At 42.5% G+C, this 21,998-nt stretch overlaps 1 protein-coding gene across 3 annotated transcripts in view; it reads left to right on the forward strand.

The window, feature by feature from the left end:
• Window positions 1-21,998, forward strand: part of phactr3b (phosphatase and actin regulator 3b) — a 57,846-nt gene that overhangs the window by 20,856 nt on the left and 14,992 nt on the right. Inside the window, exons 1-8 of one of the 3 annotated variants that reach the window (XM_026168973.2) lie at window positions 620-910; window positions 5,772-5,930; window positions 6,062-6,136; window positions 6,276-6,416; window positions 7,353-7,583; window positions 7,657-7,864; window positions 10,475-10,665; window positions 11,940-12,093. In XM_026168973.2, coding sequence (XP_026024758.1) covers window positions 5,777-5,930; window positions 6,062-6,136; window positions 6,276-6,416; window positions 7,353-7,583; window positions 7,657-7,864; window positions 10,475-10,665; window positions 11,940-12,093 — 1,154 coding nt within the window. In that variant the 5' untranslated portion in view covers window positions 620-910; window positions 5,772-5,776. Of the gene's footprint in view, window positions 1-619; window positions 911-1,945; window positions 2,084-5,771; window positions 5,931-6,061; window positions 6,137-6,275; window positions 6,417-7,352; window positions 7,584-7,656; window positions 7,865-10,474; window positions 10,666-11,939; window positions 12,094-21,998 lie in introns of those variants that run through there. The other 2 variants (XM_026168972.2, XM_026168971.2) reach the window with 2 other exon arrangements.

Genomic DNA, 21,998 nt, shown 5'->3' on the forward strand with positions numbered 1-21,998 from the left:
CTGCCATCACCAGTGTGTGAATGGGTGGATGACTGGATATGTAAAGCGCTTTGGGGTCCTTAGGGACTAGTAAAGCGCTATATAAATACAGGCCATTTACCATTTACAGTCCGTTTTCAATTCATTTTTAAATCTCCAAGAGCAAATTTAAACCCATACAATTTAATCCCATTCATTTAAAGCAAGTGTAATCTAGGTGTTTTTAACATTATATCCTCCTGAGAGCCAGCCTATTCCTTTATGTCCTCTCTAATGGACATTTGTTTTTGGTCTATATCTTTTGACTTATTTGAGCTAGTCCAAATGACCTTAATAGAGAACATCCTGGACTTTCCATTGATATCTCATGTATTTGGGCGGGTTATTAAAGGCTATTTTAGGATACAAAAAAAAACATGTACAAAAAGCATTAAAATCCCTTTACATTAATTATTATATATAGTAATGCATATATGACGTATATTATACATTAAACCCTGTTAATGTTAAACCTGTAGTCGCGGCTAAGCAGCTGTTAGCAGCGTGTATGTTTGCTACTGTACTACATGCACAGTACAGTGTGTCAGAGTGTATTGGTGTATTTGCCCTCCTCCTCCCGGCGGAGGGGCGGGGTCCATATGATTGCACATCAACACTCACGGCTAGCTGCAGACGCAACTCGGTCGCTCACACTTTCTCCACTTTCAGCTCACTCCCGGCGTTCCCGTCGCTGTTTAAACAACGTTTCCGCAACTTTTAGGAAGAGGAAATTTGAAAATAAAGTATTTTTTAAATTATTATCATTGTGTGGTAATTCAAGAAAGAAGAGGAAGAGAAACCATCAGTCTCTGGTTCAGCCGCTCCGCTCTTTGGGAAGATATGATGTGAGCACCGAAGCTGCAGGAGGACTGGATAACCGCGCATCCTTTAAGTAAGTGCTTCACGCCTCACCGGCACGGATTTATGGCTCGTGGAGATTAATAACCCCTAACATAGTGCTGCTCTTTTACCTTTTTTTGCGCGGGGGTCATACGCTGCTTGGATATCATTTTCCTCTGATAATCTTATTGTGACCCGTAGCGTTCAGCAGCTAGCCTGTACCTAATATTGTTGTTCTTTCACTGCTATGACTCTACAGATGAACGACTCTTTGGGGACTTTAGGTGTAACATTACTGGAAACGACCTCTCCCTGCTGACTGACTGTTTTTATGTTATCTGCAGCACTAAACTCATGACAGATCATTTGTAGTGTAAGTGATGAGGCTGTTGTAACATTTCCAGGAGCTCTGTGTTTCCCATCCTCAGCAGCCTCATTATGTGCACAGCTTTTCTCTAGGTTACTGTGCACACACTACAGAATCTGACTTTCACCACTTGTTTTTTTTCCCCTTTGCTCCAAAACCCTCCACCAAACAAGTGTCCTGCATTTACAGAAAGCCATGCTGACGCCCTTACCACTTCAATAAATATTTTAGCATTAGTTGTACAAATGAAACATGCAGCATCTCCCTGACTTACATTATGCACACTTGCACGCTGAGACGCGATTGGCTGCAGCTCAGCGTCTCTCCGTGTGGCAACAAGCCTTCCCCATCCACCCAGCAACTCCCTATTCCTCATGCTGTGGTGAGTCTCTCTGCCTCTGAGGGCCCTTTCTGCAGCATCCGACGTGGTAACCATGGCAACGGAGCCTGACCCTGGGCATGCTTACTACAGGCTTGACCTGGATTTCTCTCTACATGCCAGGCAGGGGCGCATGACTTGGGCAACTGACCCGCTTCTCACATTGATTGGCTGTCGAGCAGTGAGATCAGAGGCGACGATACGCTGCTTGTTCAACGAATCAATGAACTCACTTGTGATTGGCTTTGTGTCACTGGGTGTCTGAGTAATGTGTTTGTAATGTTAACACATTTGGTAATGCTGTTCTGGGAGACGAGACGGGTGCTTTGCCAGTTTTTCTAGGATGAAGACTGGCTTTTCTTTTCTTTTCTTTTTTTTTTTTTTTTGAATTAATCTAATGTGCCAGTAGGTTTAATCGTTTTGGATTGTGCACTAATGCTTGGGGGAAAAAAGACATCTGAAGATGATTTCTAATCCGTGTAAGTTAAGATGATCTCTGGCTTCTTGTTGCTTGGTTTTGGAGGATTTGAGCTTAATACTGAATTATTTTTAATTACATATTTAAAAATTTTCTAAAATTAATTTTTGTTTAGCACTTTTGCGTCACATGCCTGGTTTCATATCCACCACCTGGCTGGTTTCTGTGTGGAGTTTGCACGTTCTTCCTGTGTTTGCGTGGGTTCTCTCTGGGTACTCCGGCTTCCTCCCAGAGTACAGAGACATGCAGTTAGTGGGGTTAGGTTAATGGGTGATTCTAAATGCTAAATTCCCCTTGCTGCAAATTTTGAGTGTAAATGCTTGTTTGTCTCTCTGTGTAAACCCTGTGACAGGGGCAGCCTGTCACCCCGGCAACCCTGAATTGGATAAGTGGAAGAGAGAGAAATTAATTTATTACGAAATTCTGTCCTTATTTTTTTACTTTTAACTATTTACTTCTCTTCATTCCAGGGAAACAAAGCAATCTTTGTCAAAAATGACTGTGTTAAAGGTACTTTTTGTAAAAAACTTCTATAAACTACAGTTAAAACTTTGACCACAAGGTGGCAGTGTTTTAAATGAAAATGTTAGTGTAGTTGCCTGCTGCGCCAGAATTAAATGCACAGTACTGTGCAAAAGTCGTGAGCCACCCCTCATTTGATCATATTTTGGTAGGAAATGGGACATAGGTGCATTGATTTATTAAAATATGCAAATACAAAAAATAAGAAAAAAACTGAGTTTATTCATTTCTAACAAGCTTGAAAGTCAATATTTGGTACGAGCACCTTTATTCTTCAACACAGCTTGAAGTCTCTTGTGCATCTTTCTTATCCTTTCTTCAAGTTGTCTTAAGGAACAGTTCTCCAGGCTTCTTGAAGGACATTAAACGCTCTTCTTTGGACACGATCTCACGCTGCTTCAGTAATGTTGAGCGAACCATGACTGAGCTTCCACCATGTTTTAGAGACAGGAGGCACTCACAGTTGTACCCCTCTCCTCATTTCCATAGTGGTTATTGATTTAACCACAATTTTCAAATTTGGATTCATCACTTCATGAGACCTGTTGTCACTAACTTTCAGGTCTTGTGTAATTTGGCACACCTCGGTTTCATCCCATGAACTTGGTGCCTTTTTTCTACTTGAACGATTCACAGTGTTAAGTAGCAAGGACTGGACTGAAAATGAGTGAAGAATCAGCCAATTTCTAAAGAACTTTAGCAACATTGTTCCGTTGGATGTGGAAGATATGTTCCTGATATGCACCTGTTTGGCAGATACACTTTTTCCTGCTTTTTAAATTGAGTTTTTTTTTTACTATTTATTCCCTCTTTGTTCCAGGGAAACACAGAATTCCTGATAAGCAAAGTGACCACACAGTGTTTAATATCTAGCTAGCACAAAACTGCAGATAAATATCGGCTACATATAACTGTATTAAAATGTCAGTGTGTTTGCTCACGCTGATGTCACTGGGACCGGCTGCAGATATTCAGTCGATATTTCTGCACATCCTTAGTTTCAAATATCAGCTGATTTTTGACCTTTTTTGTGTTACATTTGCTTGCCTTGCCTCCACACAGACACACACCCGCCCACCTGTGGAATTTCCCTGTATAAATAGCGGCACATTCAATATCTTCCTCTTACTGTGTAATTCGAGTGTATATGTAATTCATTTCTGGAGGGATAAGTGAGCAGATGTTGTGGATTTAGTCGCCTTTGACAGAAAATGGAAGTGTTCATAGATCCGTCGCTGCGCAGCCCACGGCTCAGCTGTAAGATCCCCGAGGTGTCAGCTTGTTGTCGGAGCCAGACTGTGTAGGAGTGCCTATTTCTGTCCTCTCTCTCTCTCTCTGTGTGTCTCTCTGCCACTCGGTGCATCATGACTGAAGTCAGCACGGTCAGCCTCTTTGCTTCTCTGCCTGTCAATGTGAACCCTCGTATGCAGCTTAGCGTGCAGACTTAAGAGCACTCGAAGGAGTCAGAGTACCTGCTAAGAGGGAGAGCCATTGATTGAGTTTGTCTGTGGCAAGAGATCAAAGCTTCAGTGCAAAATTAGTCTATATGCAAAATGTGAATCTGCAGCTGTTTAGATTGTTGCTCTGAAGCAGTGAAATATTTTTAATTTTTGCTTTGCAGATGTAAAGATTTCCTTGCCCTGCTTGCCCTCAGTGAAGACTAGAAGCCACTAATACAAGTGATTAGTCATCACGCAGCGATGATATTATATTGGTCATTTTTAAAAAGTAATATAATATAATAACTCTGATATTCCTCATTAATTGTGAGTGGTGTTAATTCAAAGTGGACATATTTAGGAACCGCAGGAACAGAGAAACCACATCGGCTCATAAGGATTCCTTCCAAACACAAGTTTGTCCAGGATTTACAGTCCTGTGATTTTTCTCCAGGCTTTCTGAAGCTCTTTCAAAGTTTTTCTCTTTATCACTCATTTTCAATCCAGCCCTCGTAACTGTCCAATATCAGAGGATTTTCTTTTTGTTTGTTGAGCCACTTAACTCTGGTGGGCAGTTAATACAAATAAATAAATGAAAATACTGACAATAAATGAGTTTAAATGGACTGGTCTTACTTTTCTTGACAGAGTACATAATTGCAAACTTGAGCATCTTCACTGATAACTTTAGCATATTGGATAAAATAAAAATGACAAAGCTGAACTTTGGGGAGATCATCTGCAGCTGAAGGTAATGTTATTGCAATACTCAGCTTATTGCGATTTTTAACATTTTGCAATAACATCGTATCGTGGGTGAAATTCTGTGATAATATCGTATATGGTAGACATACATCTTTATAGTGTGTTATGAAGGTTTCTTGTTTTTAACAGTGTCAGCTTGAGCTCTGGGAAATCTTGGTCAGCATCTAAACTATTTTAAACTATTTTCTGGTCTTTTATTGAGGGGAAAAAGGAAATAATATGCAGTGTTTCCTTGCAGTCTTGCATTAATGGAGTAATTATTCAACCACTGACAGAACATGAATTGTAAAAACTTGAATCACCTCTTTTCAAAAGCAGGCCTTCCAACACGCGCTCATCAGTATCCAAAAATAAAAACAAACGCCGGACTAAAAGAGACAACGAAAATAAACAGTGGGGGCTCGGAGGCGGGCAGGAGGTTCTAAAGGGCTGTCAGTAGCTGCATGCAGGATTTGTACGACTCTGTCACTAATGCACGATGTTTCGCACGCTGATGTTTACTTCACTGAGAGAAGAGTGCAGGCTGAAATGGTGTAAAATCAGTGTGGAGTCAGGCTGCAGATGTCTGCTCTGATGACCTAAGGAGAGGCATTCGAGCTGAAGCTGATTTTATTTATTCCCTGCGTGTGTTTCAAGACGTCGTTTAAAAGCCTTCCATTGTGTGCGTGTTTTGGGGCCGGCGAGGTCTGGCTGCCGTCGAACCATGTGAGTCACACGGCAACAATGCGATTCTCTGTCCTCTCCCCTCAGCACCGCTTCTCCTCAGAAATGAGGCTGGAATCAATAAGGTGTTTGCAGCCAGTGACCCACATTTACTGCTCTCAGATGATGAGAGGTTATCGGTAAACGAGGGATTCAAGAAATTCCTCCAGTCCTCACCGTGCTCGTGACGGATGTCGTGAACGCCTGGGTGGATTTTGTTTTCTCAGCCCGTGTTAAAGGCAGCTGTGTTCTGTATTGCAGATGTGATGGACCAGCAGAGGGCTCTGCATTCAGGTTGCCTGGTCTCAGGGGTCCGTACGCCTCCCGTTCGCCGCAACAGCAAGCTGGCCAGTCTGGGACGCATCTTCAAGCCCTGGAAGTGGAGGAAAAAGAAAAACGAGAAGCTGAAGCCCACAGGAGGTGAGTGTGACGCCGTGCACTTCCACGGGTGGCGTTAAACGCTGAAAGCCATAACATGCAAATAGTCCCATGTGCTCTCATTTCCTTATGCAGTCTGAGGACCGGTTTGATTAATGTTTGTGTTCGTGTAGCGGTGGAGAAGAAGGCAGCTGTACGGCAGAAGAGAGATGACCTCGTCAGGAGGAACCCCGGGGAGACCGAGACAGGTGCAGAACCACAGATGAACACACGTTAGTGCACTAGCACACATATGACTCCAGGCTTTGCACGGTTCACTTGCTCAGCCGCATGAGGCCTAAACTGCCACGCAGACTCATTCCTGTCGCCTCTGTGTGCTATGTGCAGAGTCAGATCTTGCTTGTGGGGGTAACAGTGAGGACCTGGACACCCCCCCTCACTCTGACGGTGAGGACAGAGACGAGGAGCCGGTGGCACCGCTGGCCAACACTAATGAAGACCTGGGCAGTGATTTAGAAAGCTCAACAGGTACAGCGATGTAGGCTCAGGCTTTGTGTTCACCTTGTTGCTAGCACTATTTTCTTTTTATACATATCCTGTAACTGCCTCACAAAAATGCTGCTTTATTGCATCAGTTGTGCAAAACTGCTAAACATATTTGTCACATCTCTAAGAAACTTTAGGAAAACTGTTTTTAGCATCTTTTAGCTCATTGTTTTGATTTTATAGCTCATCTGTTTTTTACTGGATAGTCTCACATATGTAAATTCATCACAGCAAACAACAGAGCCACACCACGCTGGGGGACACAGGGAAGCATTTATCGTGTAAAGATGGGAATTTCCCAAAACAGTTGGTTTATAACAAATATAAAAAATACTGGAGAGTAAATAAAGGTCACGACTTGACCAAAAGTATGGCTCTTAGCGCTTAGCTAATACTGGCCCCGCCAGTATCTCAGCCAGCTATATTTGCCATTATTTTGGTATATATATTAAAATTAAATAGAAATTCAAAAGAAAGGAAGAGATGAAAAACATTTCAAATATGTTATAAAAGTTTCTGCAACTTCCTTGTTGACATGTGTTCACAAAACAAAGAAAACAACCACCTGATGCGAGTCAGAGTATAAACAAATAATCCATGACTTGTTGTAACAGTGCAACAATTATTTTAAGGGCTCATAAATAACAACACACAACAAATGTCAGAAATCTGTTTGTTTTTCACGTGTCTGAAAGAAAATGTAAAAACATCCGCCAATGTTTAAATCGCCAAATATGGATACAGACTCTTCCTTACTTTAGTTTCTATTTTCATCACCTGATTTAAAATAAGTGATATTGATTATAAAATGGGTTTTCCGAGTGCAGTTGCGCTATGTCTCTGATTGTCCACTAGGTGGAGCCAAAGGCTTCAGAAACTCACTAAACCTTTCGGCTTACCTTCGCTGTGTGCTTTCAGTACAAGATGTGACTGAAGTGGCAAAGACAGCAGGTGATCAGAGTCAGAGTGAAGATGGAGAAGATGAAAGCACCTCAATCAGTGACCCCAGCGAAGAGCAGATGCAGGGCAAAGCCGAGGGTATCGAGGGGAAGCAGGAGGCGGCGGCGACCAAGCCTCAGAGACGAGCCAGCACCCCTCCTCCACCCAGCCTGCCTGTCAAACTGCTCACCAGGCTGGGCAGCTTAGAAGGTGCGTCCAGCAGGACTCACACTGATGTAAAACCAGCGTTCGGTATCTGACTCGATGTGTTTCGCTTCTCCAGGTGCTCCTCCAGTGCCGGTGAAGAAGTCCCCTGCCACCTTACCCAGGAACTTCACTCTGCCCAAAGACCCTCATGGCTCTCTGTTGAGAGGCAGGATCTCCACACCCACCGGGTCCCCTCACCTCGGGGCGCTGCACCCACAGCTGCCCCCCAGCTGCATCATTGAGGAGCTGCACCGCGCCCTGGCTACCAAACACAGACAGGACAGGTCAGGCTTGATGTGCAGCATTTCCACCACGTCTCTGTTTGTGTAGTTGCCAAAGAACACAAACAGCATTTTGGTCAGTGAATGGATTTGCATTAGTCCTGTTAGACAGAAACTCCCACGACAAAAATGTAACCAATGTGGAGCCAAAAAAAAGACCACAGGCGTCGTGTAAAAAGAGGAAGTATTTCTAAATATATTTCATGTATGGATTTTAAAGACCTGTTTTAAATGATGACCCCTTCAGAACAGAATCCAACTTATAATCAGCTTAATCTCACCAGCAACATATTGGGACAGTTTCTTTTTAACAAGGAGCAGCCATGTCTGACCCCCTCTGACCTTCAGGGGCAGCTGTGCTGTGTGAGGATATGCTTCACGCTCGTCCTTCAGGACATAGTGGAAGGGTTGGAGTCATATGTGAGCGTTACTCACAGACTGGAGCTGCAGGCCAGCAGGCTGTTGATTAGATTTAAAGAAGCAGCCTTCTGTTTGAGTTTGCCTCCCGTTAATGCTGACCCAGACAGTGTGTGCACGTGGACAAAGATGCTAATCTTCAAGTGCTAAAAATGAATGAAATGAGGATAAAATATGAACTTTTTTTGTATTCTAGTGCAGAAACCAACAAAATGTGAACAAGTGTTTAAAAAAATGAATGAATGGACTAGAGATGGCACGATACCACTTTTTTATGTCCGATACCGATACCGATATCATAAATTTGGATATCTGCCGATACCGATATGAATCCGATATAGTGTTTTTTTTTTAATCAACAAAACTGTTTTTTAAATATCTTGCTGCATTTTGTATAAGTTCATACTCAAGTTTAAAACAACAACTACACTAAAGCTATTCTGTTATACCTGTATGCAAAAAAAAAATTTCATAGTTCAGCAATACTGATCAATCTAATAAACTTAGACCTACACCATCCTCCCTATTCTGGTATTTTAAAGAGTGCTTAGCGTAAATATTAAGCAACCTAACTAATAGGGTTCCAACTCCCAGCAACAACAAAAATAAATAAATAAAAAATAGGGAACCACCCCTCACGCTCCACCTCATGATGCTTAATCGACGTAATCAACCTTAATTTGATGCAGTGTGAAAAAAAAAAATGCACAGAAATCAATTATTTTTCAAGAAATATTAAACAGATTCAACATCTTTCTTCAGCAAAATTGCAGACTGCACAGATGGTACCTTCCCAAAGGAAAAAGTACTATAGCTTACTAGGGTGTATATATATATATATATATATATATATATATTAGACTTAATAGTTACTATATACAGTAATTGACTTCTATTCATTTTACATCAAATTAAAACTTTGGCTGTCAGATAATTATTTATTAAAAGCTAGACATTTTAAATGAGAATAAGAAAGAAAAGTATGTCTTTGTGCCCCCTTTTCCCTGTTCATGCCCTATCGGCCCCCCTGGCTAAACTTTGCTAGATGCGCCCCTGCACAGTTACCAGCGTCAGCTACGTAGAAAAAGATCCTCGAGTAGAAAGTAATATTAAATACATTCTAACAACAGCTGATCAAGCTTAAACGTGCTGCTGTTGTTCAGCCGCTGGTTTCCTCTTTCTGGTGCAAAGTGGGCCAAAAGCAAACTAGAGACACGGACTCGCGACAGAAAAGCCGATCAGCTGATCGTTAAGCAGTTTCATGATTGAAGTAGCAGCAGGAGAGGCAGTCGCTCGTTAAGCTTAACGTGGGAATGCTTTACAAACATTCAGAGATGGACTTACACACTTGCTTTACTTCTCTCGGGATAACTTTGTTGGAGATGAAATGCCGGGTTGCTAGCGAAGCTCCACATGCTATCCAGACCACCATGCCACAGCCGCTCTATCACGTGATGCATACTGCTCCGACGTGCTAACGTTCTGAGGTGAGTTACAGCGTGTTGCAAGTTTTGTGAGGTGCTTTCGTGATATTTAATGGATCGGATTACATTTTTTATTTTTCTCCGATATCCGATCCAATAATTTAGGTCAGTATTGGACCGATACCGATACGTAATATCGGATCGGTCCATCTCTAGAATGGACGATTGATTGTGTTTAGTTTTCTCTAGATTTGCTTTGATGTTGGAGCTTGAACAAGGACGTGCAAGTAAATGCTTCACAGACCTATAGTATTATTGGTATTTTGAGTGTTGTTGTTGTTTTTTTTTTTTTAGATCTGTAAACCTGTTAGTGAAGCAGAAAACAACAGAGAGGGATTCCCGGTGTATTCAAAGCTTTTCATCTCTTATTTTGCCTTTGGAACCCAAACTGAAGCTTTATGCAGTTTAACGACTGTTTAGTGCTCTGTTTTATAGTTTACAGTCAGCTCATGAAGATAAATCAGTCTGTTGTTCCAGTGTCTTGGTCACAGGATTGTTACATTGTGATGCTTTAGTTGTGCGATTTCTGCCTGGGCTGCAGACACAACCTGAACTCTTTAATCACTTCAGTGACTGCTGCTCGACCACGTTCGGTGGTAAACTAACATTTCAGCTGCTCTCTGAAAGATGAGCCGTGCAGCATCTCAGTCGCTCAAACACAACAATCCACCACAGCTGTAACTGACAGACATTTCGTGACATGTGACCTCAGTTTTCAGATGAAGGAGGCGCGCTCGTCTCCGAAACGCCGTCCGGAGGGCCGCCTGTCTCGCACGTCCAGCACAGAGAAGGACCCGGCCGGAGAGTCCGAGAGCAAGAAGGAGTCTGACGAGAACAAGGAGAACTGGCGTCTGGATGAATACTTGAGCGACCAGGACAGCTGGAACGAGTCTGTGATCTCCGGTATGTGTGCCGACAGCCGACTTGTGGTATGATGTTTGCTTTACTGTTATCGCCCACGTTCTGTACAGAGCCCAAATCTGGGCACCCTGTCAGTGGATAATGAAGCTGCATAATCTGTGGTGATGTTTGTTTATACTCGCAGCCTGACGGGGAGATTTACATGGATGATGAATGGCATACTTGCTGGTGTTAAGTTTCAGAGCCTGTCAACATCTGCTCTGGTGGCCTAATTCTTAGCTGTTCATTTGGGTCAGTGGTGCTCGGACTCCTGCCGTTAGCATGTCTGCGACTCTGGGGGAAAAAATGTTAAAAGGGTGAACTGTGGAGCTCACTGGAGACTTAAATAGCACTGCCACAAAGGTTTACTCTTACCCAGAAAGGGTTAGTCGCAGAGATCGTGATGCTAATGTGTGGTGAAGGAGATGCTAACAGGATGAAAGCAGGAAAAAAAACAATGAATCAAAGGGAGTCACAGCTCAGATTTAAGAATGGTAGCAGTGCATCTTTGCACAAATCAGATATTTTTGGATACTATGAATGCCTTTAATGGCCTCTTTTGTCAAGCAGAAACATGTGGTGTTAAAACTTAGAGCCCAAAAACGGCAGTTCTTTCAGTGGACGAGCGAGGCTCGGTAATAATTTGAATATTTTTGATGCCTAAAGTTGGGTTTAGTTGACACTCCTCCACATCAAAAGGAGCCAGTTGAGGCCCAGGATGCCTTCTGGGCATCTTGGCTGGCTTGGGAACATCTTGGTGTCCCCTCAGAAGTGTTGGAGGAGGTGGTCAGGGGAGAGGGGAGGTCCGCTGCCCTTGCGACCTGGAATGGCAGAAAATATGCGGATGCTGGGATGGGCATTTGCTTTTACCAATGATTCCAGACACAAACTCTGCCTCATGAATGTTTGTGTCAGGAAGGGCATCCACCACAAAATCTGTGCCAAATCAAACATGTGGATCCATCTGCTGTGGTGACCTCAGCCAAGTTCTAACATTAGTCTAAGTAATTGGCAGGTATCCGTGTTTGTGCACAGCAGGCATGTCACAGTTGATACTTTCATCTTTTATATGCAGTCTGTGTTCTTTTAAATTGAACATAAACTCAAAATATTTAAAACATGAACATGAACATGAATGTGTGAAAGTTCACAGACTAATTCTTAGATGATTAGAATCAGTTTAGCAGGTTAAGCTGGAAAACTATGTGCAGCAGCTAGAAAGCCACTGTACAGCCACTGTACAGCCACTGACGTTAACTTGTGTTCGACGACGACAGGGACCCTCCCACGCAGAATGAAGAAGGAGCTGCTGGCTGTGAAGCTTCGGAACAGGCCCAGCAAGCAGGAGCTGGAGGACCGCAACATCTTCCCCGTCCGCAGCGATCAGGAGCGGCAAGAAATCCGCCAACAGATAGAGATGAAGCTGGCCAAGTGAGTCGCTGTGTGTGGAGCCAGACCAGCATCCCACCCCTGTCTGACCCCCACCCCCTCATCGTGCTCTGTCTCATGTATGTCCGTTTCATCTCTCATCATCGCTGTTGACTGCACTTTGCCTGCTTGTCTATTTCCCATATGTAAATAATAATTATAATGATTATAATAATATGAATGATAGATGTCCTTGAATGCAACACAGAGGCTTTTAATGCACATTCAGTTTGTGCCCTCAAACTGAGATGTGTAAATCTCTGCACAGTGTAAACCGGTAACAAGTACAGCAGAACATTGTTTTTACACACAACACTTTAATCACATCCGATGCGGTAAATGAGACCGAAACCATTTACAGACAAGCAGATGCACTTCCTATGACTGTGCACAGAAAGTTCACCAAGAGGGCAGATGGCCGTCAATGAAAGGAGGGAATGGAGCTAAAATATTTATTTATACCTGCTCCAAGACAAAAAGCAAACATCAACTTGGTTTTTGCAAATATTTCATTGAATGCAATATTTCCATTTATCAGAGTTGAAGTATAACAACATTAATGTTACATTGCTGTTATCACATAATTACTAGAATCCTGCTAATATATGCTCGATTGTTTGAAACAGAAACGTGTATAAAAGAAGCATCAGGCTGAGGTGGCTGTTGTCAGGCAGATCCTGCTAGAAGTTCTCTGCTCACAAATACTGTAACTACCTGTGTCAAAACTGAGCCTTTTCTATATGGAGCTTAATGAAAAGTTCCAGACATCCCAGGAATGTTAATTTTGTGGGTTACAGTTCAGCTCCTTGTGAAACTTTCCAGGAAAGGTCGTTTTCCCTCTTATTTCTGAAATACACCGGGTATCTCTGACCTAGCTTCACTCTGTCCTTTACACGTTTTCCCATCACAGCCAGAGAATTTTAAAAGCAGGACATATAATCCAGAAGGAGACTTCTATTCTGAAAATCATCCCATGTGTGTTTATCAGAGCATGTCAGTGAAACGTTCACTGAGATTCGCTGCTGCCGGTGAGAACAGTTGGTGACAGTGAGCCTAGATTGTGTTTAAAAGATGGATTTAGCCACTGTGATGTCACCCTTTATATATTTATTTATTCATTCATTCAAATTTCATTCAAATGTAGCCCTTTGGCTGCTGCCATGTTGTTTTTTTCTGGCCCAGAAATAACCGTATTTGTGCAAGAGGTTGGAGTGCTGAGTTATCAGCTTGATTAGCATTTTTCAACCCCAGTATTTGCTGCTGGAACCAGGCAGTGACCGAACACACTACAAGTCAACCTAACGCTTTTATTTTCAGGTGTCTACAGCAGGGGTCTAATCTAATCTAGTACTAAACTTTCACGTCATGTTTTAGTGATTACCAGTTTTCTTGAATAATTTTTTTTATTATGCAAAATATAAAACATCTCTCCCCTTTAAACACCCCTAAGAAGCCATCATCGTCATACAAGCGCCATCACTCTTAATAAACCTAAAAATTAAAAATAGGCCATGATACTTGATTGAACATGACGTCGAATGTGTTTGTTGCCATTTGTCTCCTAAAACAATGAATCTGAGCTAAATGGCAGTGGGATCTAGAATTTTAGGAGTCCTTTCCCAAAATTCCTGCACCTCCCTACATGTGCCTTCTCCTCATTTTATACATCTGTGATGATCTTGGATCACTTTGACATAGATCACGTCAAGTGTACCAGCCATCCACATCATACAGATACAGTCGCCTAAAGAAATGGTGTAATGCCTCCATAACCATGCTCACAACAGCTACGTTCACACTGCAGGTCTTAATGCTCAATCCCGATTTTTTTTTTGATCAAATACGATTTTTTTTTTTGTCTGCTCGTTCACTCTACAAATAAAATGTGACAGCAAACGCGCTCTAGTGTGAACCCTCAAAGCGGCCAGCATGCGCAAAAGAAGACGTCACACACAACGCGCTCTGTTTAGACCCAGAGCAAACAGTATTGTTTGACTGATGGCCCTTAATATAAAGACTTGTTTCGGACTTTACGTTTCCCAATTTTGCTTTAAGTTATAAAGTTATTTTGTTCTTTACATATGGCCTAATAATGACCCTTATTGCTGTTTTAGAGGAGCGGTGCTTCAAAGGATAGTTGCAGATTTCTGTCAGAATCTGCAGATTATACAGTACAAATAAAATGTTCACATTCCTCCAACGTTGTCTTCCCAACAGTTTCACTGGATGGCCAACAAGTGTTCATGATGTCTTCTCCGGCGCTGATAATTGGTGTCTGTCTTGTGTCAGTGACGTAAAAGACGGAGACAGCAGTCGCTTTCTAAAACATCAGATATGTATCGGATTCAGTACCACATACGAAAGTGACCCAGATCGGATTTGAAAATATGGGATTTGTGCTGTTCACACTGTCAAACCATGATCAGATATGGGTCGCAGAGGGTCAAAAAAGTTGGATTTGATGCGCTTTCGCCTGCAGTGTGAACGTAGCCTAAGTTGCTCTGTTGCGTGTAGTTCCATGTAAATAGTGCAGTCGAGTCCTACCTTTATAAAGCTCATTCATTTTTGTTGTAATGCACACCTGTGTGAATTTTACGCAGTGGAAATGTATTATGTATTATGCAGGTTTGAAAAAAGAAGGAGACACCTTTCAATGAGTGTATATGTGAGCAGGCAGAATGAATGCTAGGTTATTTGAGAGTTTCTGTGCTAACGTGGGTTTTGGTTCTTATAGCGCTTTTCTAATGAGTATTGAGCACCAAGTGATTTTTGCTACAAGCCTCATTCACCCAGTTATAGACCCGCATTCATACAAGCAGTTTTTTCCTATACCTAAGCAAACACTAACTGGTGGATGCATCGGGGTTCAGTAGAAATCGATCGACCAACCTTCTCCTTGATAGGACTTCCTCCTGACCCAGAGCCACCCCAGCTGTTTTCCACATCAGCTGTGTGTAGATTGTAAACATAGCGATTGTTGTTGCTCACCTTTGCTTGGATGTGCTTTTCTGGAATGTGGAACAGGATTTTCTGAAAGGCAGAGCAGAAAGGCCACGCAGATCATAATAGTATTTGTCATCTTATGTAAAAGGCAATAGGCTGTTACTACGGTGACTTTAATAGGATTATAGTGACTATAAAATTAGATTTTCTTTTGTGTGTGTGAATAACACAGCGACAGGGTGTTCTGGTATGCTTCTGCAGCGTCAGAATTGAGAAGGAAAGTTCATATTTCTCCGAGTCCCCAAAATAAATGAGTTCTTTGGAACACTTTCATACCACGGTGAGATCAAGTGTGGGCGTTGGACAGTAACACAGGCTCTCTCCACAGTGAGCGACTCCGACTTTGAGGACTCACACAGAGTCGATGCTGATTTTAGAGCTGTTTGCACTTTTCTCTCAGAGGACTATTAACACATTGAGTTGTTTTTCATACCTTTGTTGATACGGGCAGCTGTGATAATAGCCTGTTAGCAAAGTGTTCACACCTCACTTGTGCTTCCGAGGCTGCTAAGTGCTGTAATTCGACGTTGACCCGCTTTCAGCGAGCTGAAATAGAAGCTATTGTTCTCAGAGAGTGACAAACAAGTGCAAGTTTCTAATTAGCTTCTCCAAATGCATCGCTACGGCTCTCAGCTCTGAAGACTGAATTACAGTAAACGTGTTTTCTCAGCTGAACAGCTTCAAATCATGTTGCAGTGCAGAATGCTGTGACATTTTCTTCAGTGATAGCTTATTATATGTGCATATGAAAGCCTCTAAATAATGCAATAGTTAATAAAGCACCTGCGTTATACTGTAATGCTGTTTGCTTTTGTTGAACAGGCTCCTTTAAGAGCAGTCTACTGCTGTAATCAGTCAGTTTGTAGTAACCGTGGGTCGGACCACTGCGTGTGATGTGCAATATGTATTGTGATGATGATGATGATGAAGATGATGATGCAGAGGATCCTGCCGCTTTACAGGTCCTCTCAGCTCTGTGGAGAGTTTTAGCTTCTTTGAGCTTTTTGTTTTGATTTTATTCATATTTCTCAGCAGAACAAAGAAACTGCTGAAAGGAGGCTTTAATTGTACTTCAGATAAATGCCTCTGCTGTTCTGTGTTTGCTGTGTTTCATAACGAAGTTGTTGTATGTTCCTCTATGAGATGATCGGGAATCTTTGTGGTTGCAGTTTCGCTTGATTTGTAATGCTACAATCCAACAAATTTCTCTTAAAAGCACTTGTTTACTTTACTGAATGTAACACTGTGCTGTTATAGACTGACTATAAGGGCTGCTCAGTTCCCATGCCACATTCTTGGCTTTCTATGAGAAAGACTAAGACTAAATCACTGGAGGTTCATCTGTGGAGGATATGAGAGACACTGTGGTGATTCTCACTGTGGAGTCTGCCCGTGAACCAAACCACAGACAATAAATGGGAAGTTAAGCGGCGGATACCAATGTGACTCTAGTGTGTCTAAAGTGTTGTTGGAACTATTTTTTACCAGAGTCAGGTGGTTTCCGTCATTGGGTCTTTCATGTTCACACAGACGGTTTTTTTTTTTAATCTTAGGTTAGATAAGATCACCATTGATTAAAATGTTGAATAAGCAATAAAATGTTGTTTGTCATACATGAGGGGCATTTCAAGTCTTATACAATAAAGATGCTTTCTAAATATGAATACTTCATACTTTAAACCAGTGTTTCCCAACTGGTGTGCCGCGGCCCACAGGTGTGCCGTGAGAAATGATCAGTTATCTGGTTCCACCTGATTAGTACTCGAGCGATCGGCTTGAGTAACGCGCAGAACAATTACATACCTGCTCTAATTGATTGGGTTGCAAACTGCCAGTTTAACAGAAGTCCTGGAGAAAATTCGGACCCAGATGAAGGCCCTAGCATGAGTAGTGGTCAGAAGAAAGCAAAAGAGGTATAACTGGGGACAAACGAGCCTGGTGTGCGGGAACATGCCGTGTGACTTTTCTAATGTGAAATATGTGCAGTGGCTCTAAAAGGTTGGGAAACACGGGTGTAAAGTATGATCTGGATGTGTTGTATTATATCCTATTGTATAATAATATGTGTTTAGGGGCTTAAAGGTGGTCTGTTGGATTGACGTCTGGTGACTGTGGAGGGTATTTGAGTACAGAGAACTCGCTGTCGTGTCAGGAGATGGCTGCACTGTGGTGCTAAAGGGATGGATGGCAACAATACTGTGTGAGCGTAATGTGGAGAAGATTTCCTCTACGCCATTACGCCATCACCAACCATGAACCATTGATACAGGAAAGGTTGGATCCATCCTGCCATGTTGTTTGTGCCAAGTTCTGACCCTGCCGTCTGAATGTTTCTCTAGAAATGGTCATTAGACTAACAGTCAAGAGGCTTTGGCAACTGAAACGTCACATGGAGTCAGTGAACTCCCTTGATGTCCTGGATGTAATTTCCTTCCGTATCCAAACACATCACAGGTCAGAGCAGTTAATGAGAGAGATGAAGAGTCTGAGCTGAGAGAGAGGTGCTTTCCATTCCCGTCTCCCCACACTGAGACGGGAAACAAGGCGCTGAGTGTTTGATGAAGCCTAATTAATTTACAGCTAAGCCTTTTGCTCCCCGCTTTGTAACTTTGTAACTGTGAGAGATGAGTAAACCAGGGAGACATTCAGACAGGCTACATAATGCTTCTCATGAGCTCCTTTGAACCAGGCATCATGCTTTTTAATGTGCCTTTTTCCTGTGCTTTCACCAGAGGCATTTCACAGCTGCGTGCTAGTCTGGATAGGCACCGTTCCTATGCCTGCATGCAGTATACGCGAAATTATCACAAATCCAAACTAGTTCCAAGCACGCCTCCTTCCATGTGCACAGACACATTTCAGCAAGTAACTGCAAAATAGAAAAAAAAAGGCTTCGTGGGTTTTTTCCCTAAACTTACTTATCTTTATTCTGCAGGGGGCAGTGCAGTGAGACCCAGCTTGACCCCAAGCAACACTTATATAAAGTCAACTCCTGATCACTCTTGCATAATGAAAACAGAAAGCGATCAATTGTGTGTCATAAGTGCACAGTGTAACAGTGGGGCTCTGGGTATGAACAGTGTGTGCACTGTGTTAGGTAAGGACAGAGGTCAGCTGCTCTGTTGTGAGCCAAGGTTCCTGCTGATAAAACCCAGTTCACTGTGTGCTACATTACTGCAGCGATTAGTTTTGTGACTGCAGCTCTATACAGTATATAAGCCTCCACATACACCAAAGGTACTAATTATGTTTCTGAAACAAGCAGCAACCTGTGGCCAAGTTCAGTTCATCCAAAAGTGAGTCGGTTCCATAGACTGTCCTGTTAAAATGCTTCTCTTTATCGTAGGAATAATTTCTCCTTATAGGTACATTTTATTGTAACTAACCTGTTGTACTTGTATTAGGACTTAAGTTACACACGACTGTGGAGTGGGGAAATTTATGCCGGAGTGGTGTCTGAAACCCCAAACTGTGACCCACATCTGAACCCTCGAAGTGTAACTACACCTCAGTCGACGCCGCACGCGTCTGCTGTGATTCGCCTGTTCAGCGCCCTCGATACTTTTTCACCACCTTTTTTAAATTTATCAGTATAACAATCATCCTCTCAGCATAAGGAATAATAATCGATAAAATGTCAATATGAGCACCTTGAGGCAACTGTTGTTGTGATTTGTGATGTAAATAAAGTTGAATTGAATTGAAAGGAATCACAAATGTAACAGTCGGAATAGATGTGAGGGAATGTACGAAAGACCTTCCCTGCAGAAGTCCAAGTCAGGCCTTAATAGAAGCATACCCAAGATAGCTGAAACCCTCATCTAGCTCAGCTAGTTCTGGCTGAGCAAAACTAACAAGTTGATGACCATGAAAATAAAATTGCACCTTTAATTTGCAATGTGCAAAAACCAGTGGGTGACGTCACAATTGGCTACATCAATCTTTTATATACAGTTTATGATTCAAATGAGACATTGAGCCAAAAGCAGGCATAGTAAAGTACATCGTGTCATTTTAAACAAAGAGCCAGCTGGGTGTAAAGCCTTCTTTTTCAGATGTGCAAAAGTTATCTGCGGGTAAAAATCTGCAGTTGAATTATACTGACATGAAGATCAGAGAGCTGGCTGTGACCTCAAAACAGATCATCCATGAAAAAAAGAGTCAAAGCGCAGGAAGTGCACGCATCGAGAAGAAAGGGGAAGCCACTGGTGTACTTGAAAAATAAATAGAGCACAAGACGATGACAGAAAAATCCTTTGAGCTGTGAAGACGGACACCAAACGGCGACTTCGCTGCCAGTCTGTAGAGCTGTTGTGGTATGTGTCACAGTTCACAGGTTTTAGAAGACTTAAGCAGCAAAATTTCAGAAAATATCAAAAGATGTACAGCTCGAGGTCGAGCAGAGAGAGTCCAACTCACAAAGTGGAATTTGCCGAATATTAGAGGAAAGCTTTATGTGGGTGCCGCCATCCAGACTCCATAAAATTTACATGTTATTTTGCTGCTTTTGGGACTAGCTGAGCCTAACGGCAGCATTCAGAGACGTACTCATGTGTTGTGTCTGCTTATGTACTGAGGATTTCTCTGATCTCAGTGGCTGACCTCTGATTTACAGACAGACAGACAGTGATTTAACACATACCAATGCAACCTCAGCTTTTATCAGTGACAAACCTGGAAGGTCTTACACAACTGCAGTAACAAACAGCCAATAAAGGCAGCTGCTTTATGGTAAAAAGAGAAGCACTTTCCCCAAAGGTGATACTGCTTGCTTAAGCAGTGTCATACTCATGGTCGACTGCGCTCTGCTTGCCCGTCTGCCTGCAGAGAGCTCTGTTGGCCGATGGAGGCAGTGTAGAAAGTGTTCCAGCCAGTCTGTGGGCCACGCTCAGTTGTGCTGTTGTTCTGTCATCCAGCCTCACAGGAGAGCGAAGTTATAACATTCAACTAGCTAAAGTGAGACTTGGGTGTTAAAAACAGTGGAAGCACTGTCTGCACCCTGGCTGAAATGTCCCTTTATGTATTGATTGAGGTAATCTTCAATTCCAGATGGACTGTAACAAGTGTCCCATCCAAGCCATTAAGTGCCTGCAGTTTTGCTGTGTTTGCAGGCTTTCTCACAGGTGCTGCCTCGCTCAGCTCTGACCCAGACTGGCTGGTCAACAAGACTCATCTACATGAACTGAGTCAGGGCTGCGGGCAGCTGAGGCGTGCCATTGTTTAGATTAACAGAACCGTATGTTTGTCTGCGAGCGTCTCCGTCCCGCTGACCACGGGCTTCTGGCACAGGACGTGATGAGTCTCTCCCTCCCAACAGCGGTAAACAAACGCTGATTCGGCCTCTCCCGTGCCTGCTCTTGAAACACCCATCCTGCACCGGTGATTTTGTCCGCGATGAGTGAATCACACTTAATGTGTCGCATTGAGTGAGTCGTGCTGAATCAAACAGAGCTGTGTTTGTGGAGGTGGCTGAGCACTGCGTGTCCTGGTTAAAGCTGTGAAGGACTTGGGAGGCACAGCTGTTTGTGCAACATCAGGAACAGAACAGCCTTCGTTAGGGACAGAGAACAATCAGTTGTTCTCACCTTGAGTCATCTGCAGAGCAGCAGCACACATGACAGACAGCTGCACGTTGCCCTGAGCTGATCCAGTCAACATTTTAAAGTGGCTTTGTCCCGAATTTAAATGTGATTTTTAGATATTTTTTTCAAATTGTTTTTATAAAGTAGGTTTTGCTTGTGTAAAAAGGGACGTATCCTAGAAGTCAACACTGCATTTTCAGAAATGCAATACAGTACGGATGTAAGGAGTAAGGAGGTGCTGCAGAACTGCACTACACATTTTGACAGGTTTGAGAAGCAAACATTATTCAGCAATGCATAGATGAAGCCGAGGTGATAGCAATGTGCTAAGCTGTTTGCAGAGAGAATTTAATGGTTTCATCAGTATTTACAACAGAGACAGAAGTTTGAATTATCTGCAATCCTGCAGTTTTGGCATGTTTGTGGTCTAAATACTAGAGGCTCAGCCAGGACGGCAATATAGCCTTAAAACTACGTCACGATATTTCATGGAAACTTGTGATAACAGTATTTCACACGATATTAAAAATAAATCTGGAACATTTTATCATGACTGCAGTGTGCAAGCAGCAGCATTTAATAGTGCTAACAGTGAAAAATGAAACAACATAAAAGATCTTTTGATTCAACTTTTCAGTCAGCTGCATGTGACAGACTACCTGATGAACGTGACTCTTTAGAAACAAGGTTCCAGCAGCATCGTTGTAGTGTAATAGCAGGGACACAGCATTGTATCCAGTGACACTGCAAAGGTAGGACATTAGTAAAAAAAGTAGCCTAGTTAGTGTTTTCCCTGGAAATAGTTTTATTGTAACCACAGTAAAGTAACCATGAAATTCTTTTTACCTGGAACGTTGAGTCTTGGATCGAACTTTCTAACCAGTCGATTGCAGCGCTGCTTTTCTGCGGTTACGTATAGGCCACACACTATATGTCCTGATATATGACGTGAAAATGGCGAGTGCTCCAGCGAGGTTCTGTTGAGTAATTTGATTACATTTGGATCACAAATCAGTACCTCCTTATTCCTTCACAGCCTGGTTGTTCTCAACAGTTTGCTCTTTGAGGCCTGACCTCTTGTACTTAAACCACCTTCACACTGTTGAAGTTTTTCCCTTTTTAGATCCTAATGCTTCAGTCACATGAGGGACAACAGCGATTGAAGACTGTGAAGTTTTGCAACAGTGTGCAGTTAACTTGCAGTCATGTTCCCTCGGTTGCTTCAGAGATGTTGATCAGTAGATTCAGATCAGATTCAGAGTCCAGACAAAACATCTTCAATTTAAACCTCGTAAATTCAGAAATTCCTCCTCAAATAGTGAC

This window comes from Astatotilapia calliptera, chromosome 5 (genome assembly GCF_964374335.1).
Source record: "Astatotilapia calliptera chromosome 5, fAstCal68.1, whole genome shotgun sequence".
Classification (NCBI taxonomy): Eukaryota; Metazoa; Chordata; class Actinopteri; order Cichliformes; family Cichlidae; genus Astatotilapia; species Astatotilapia calliptera.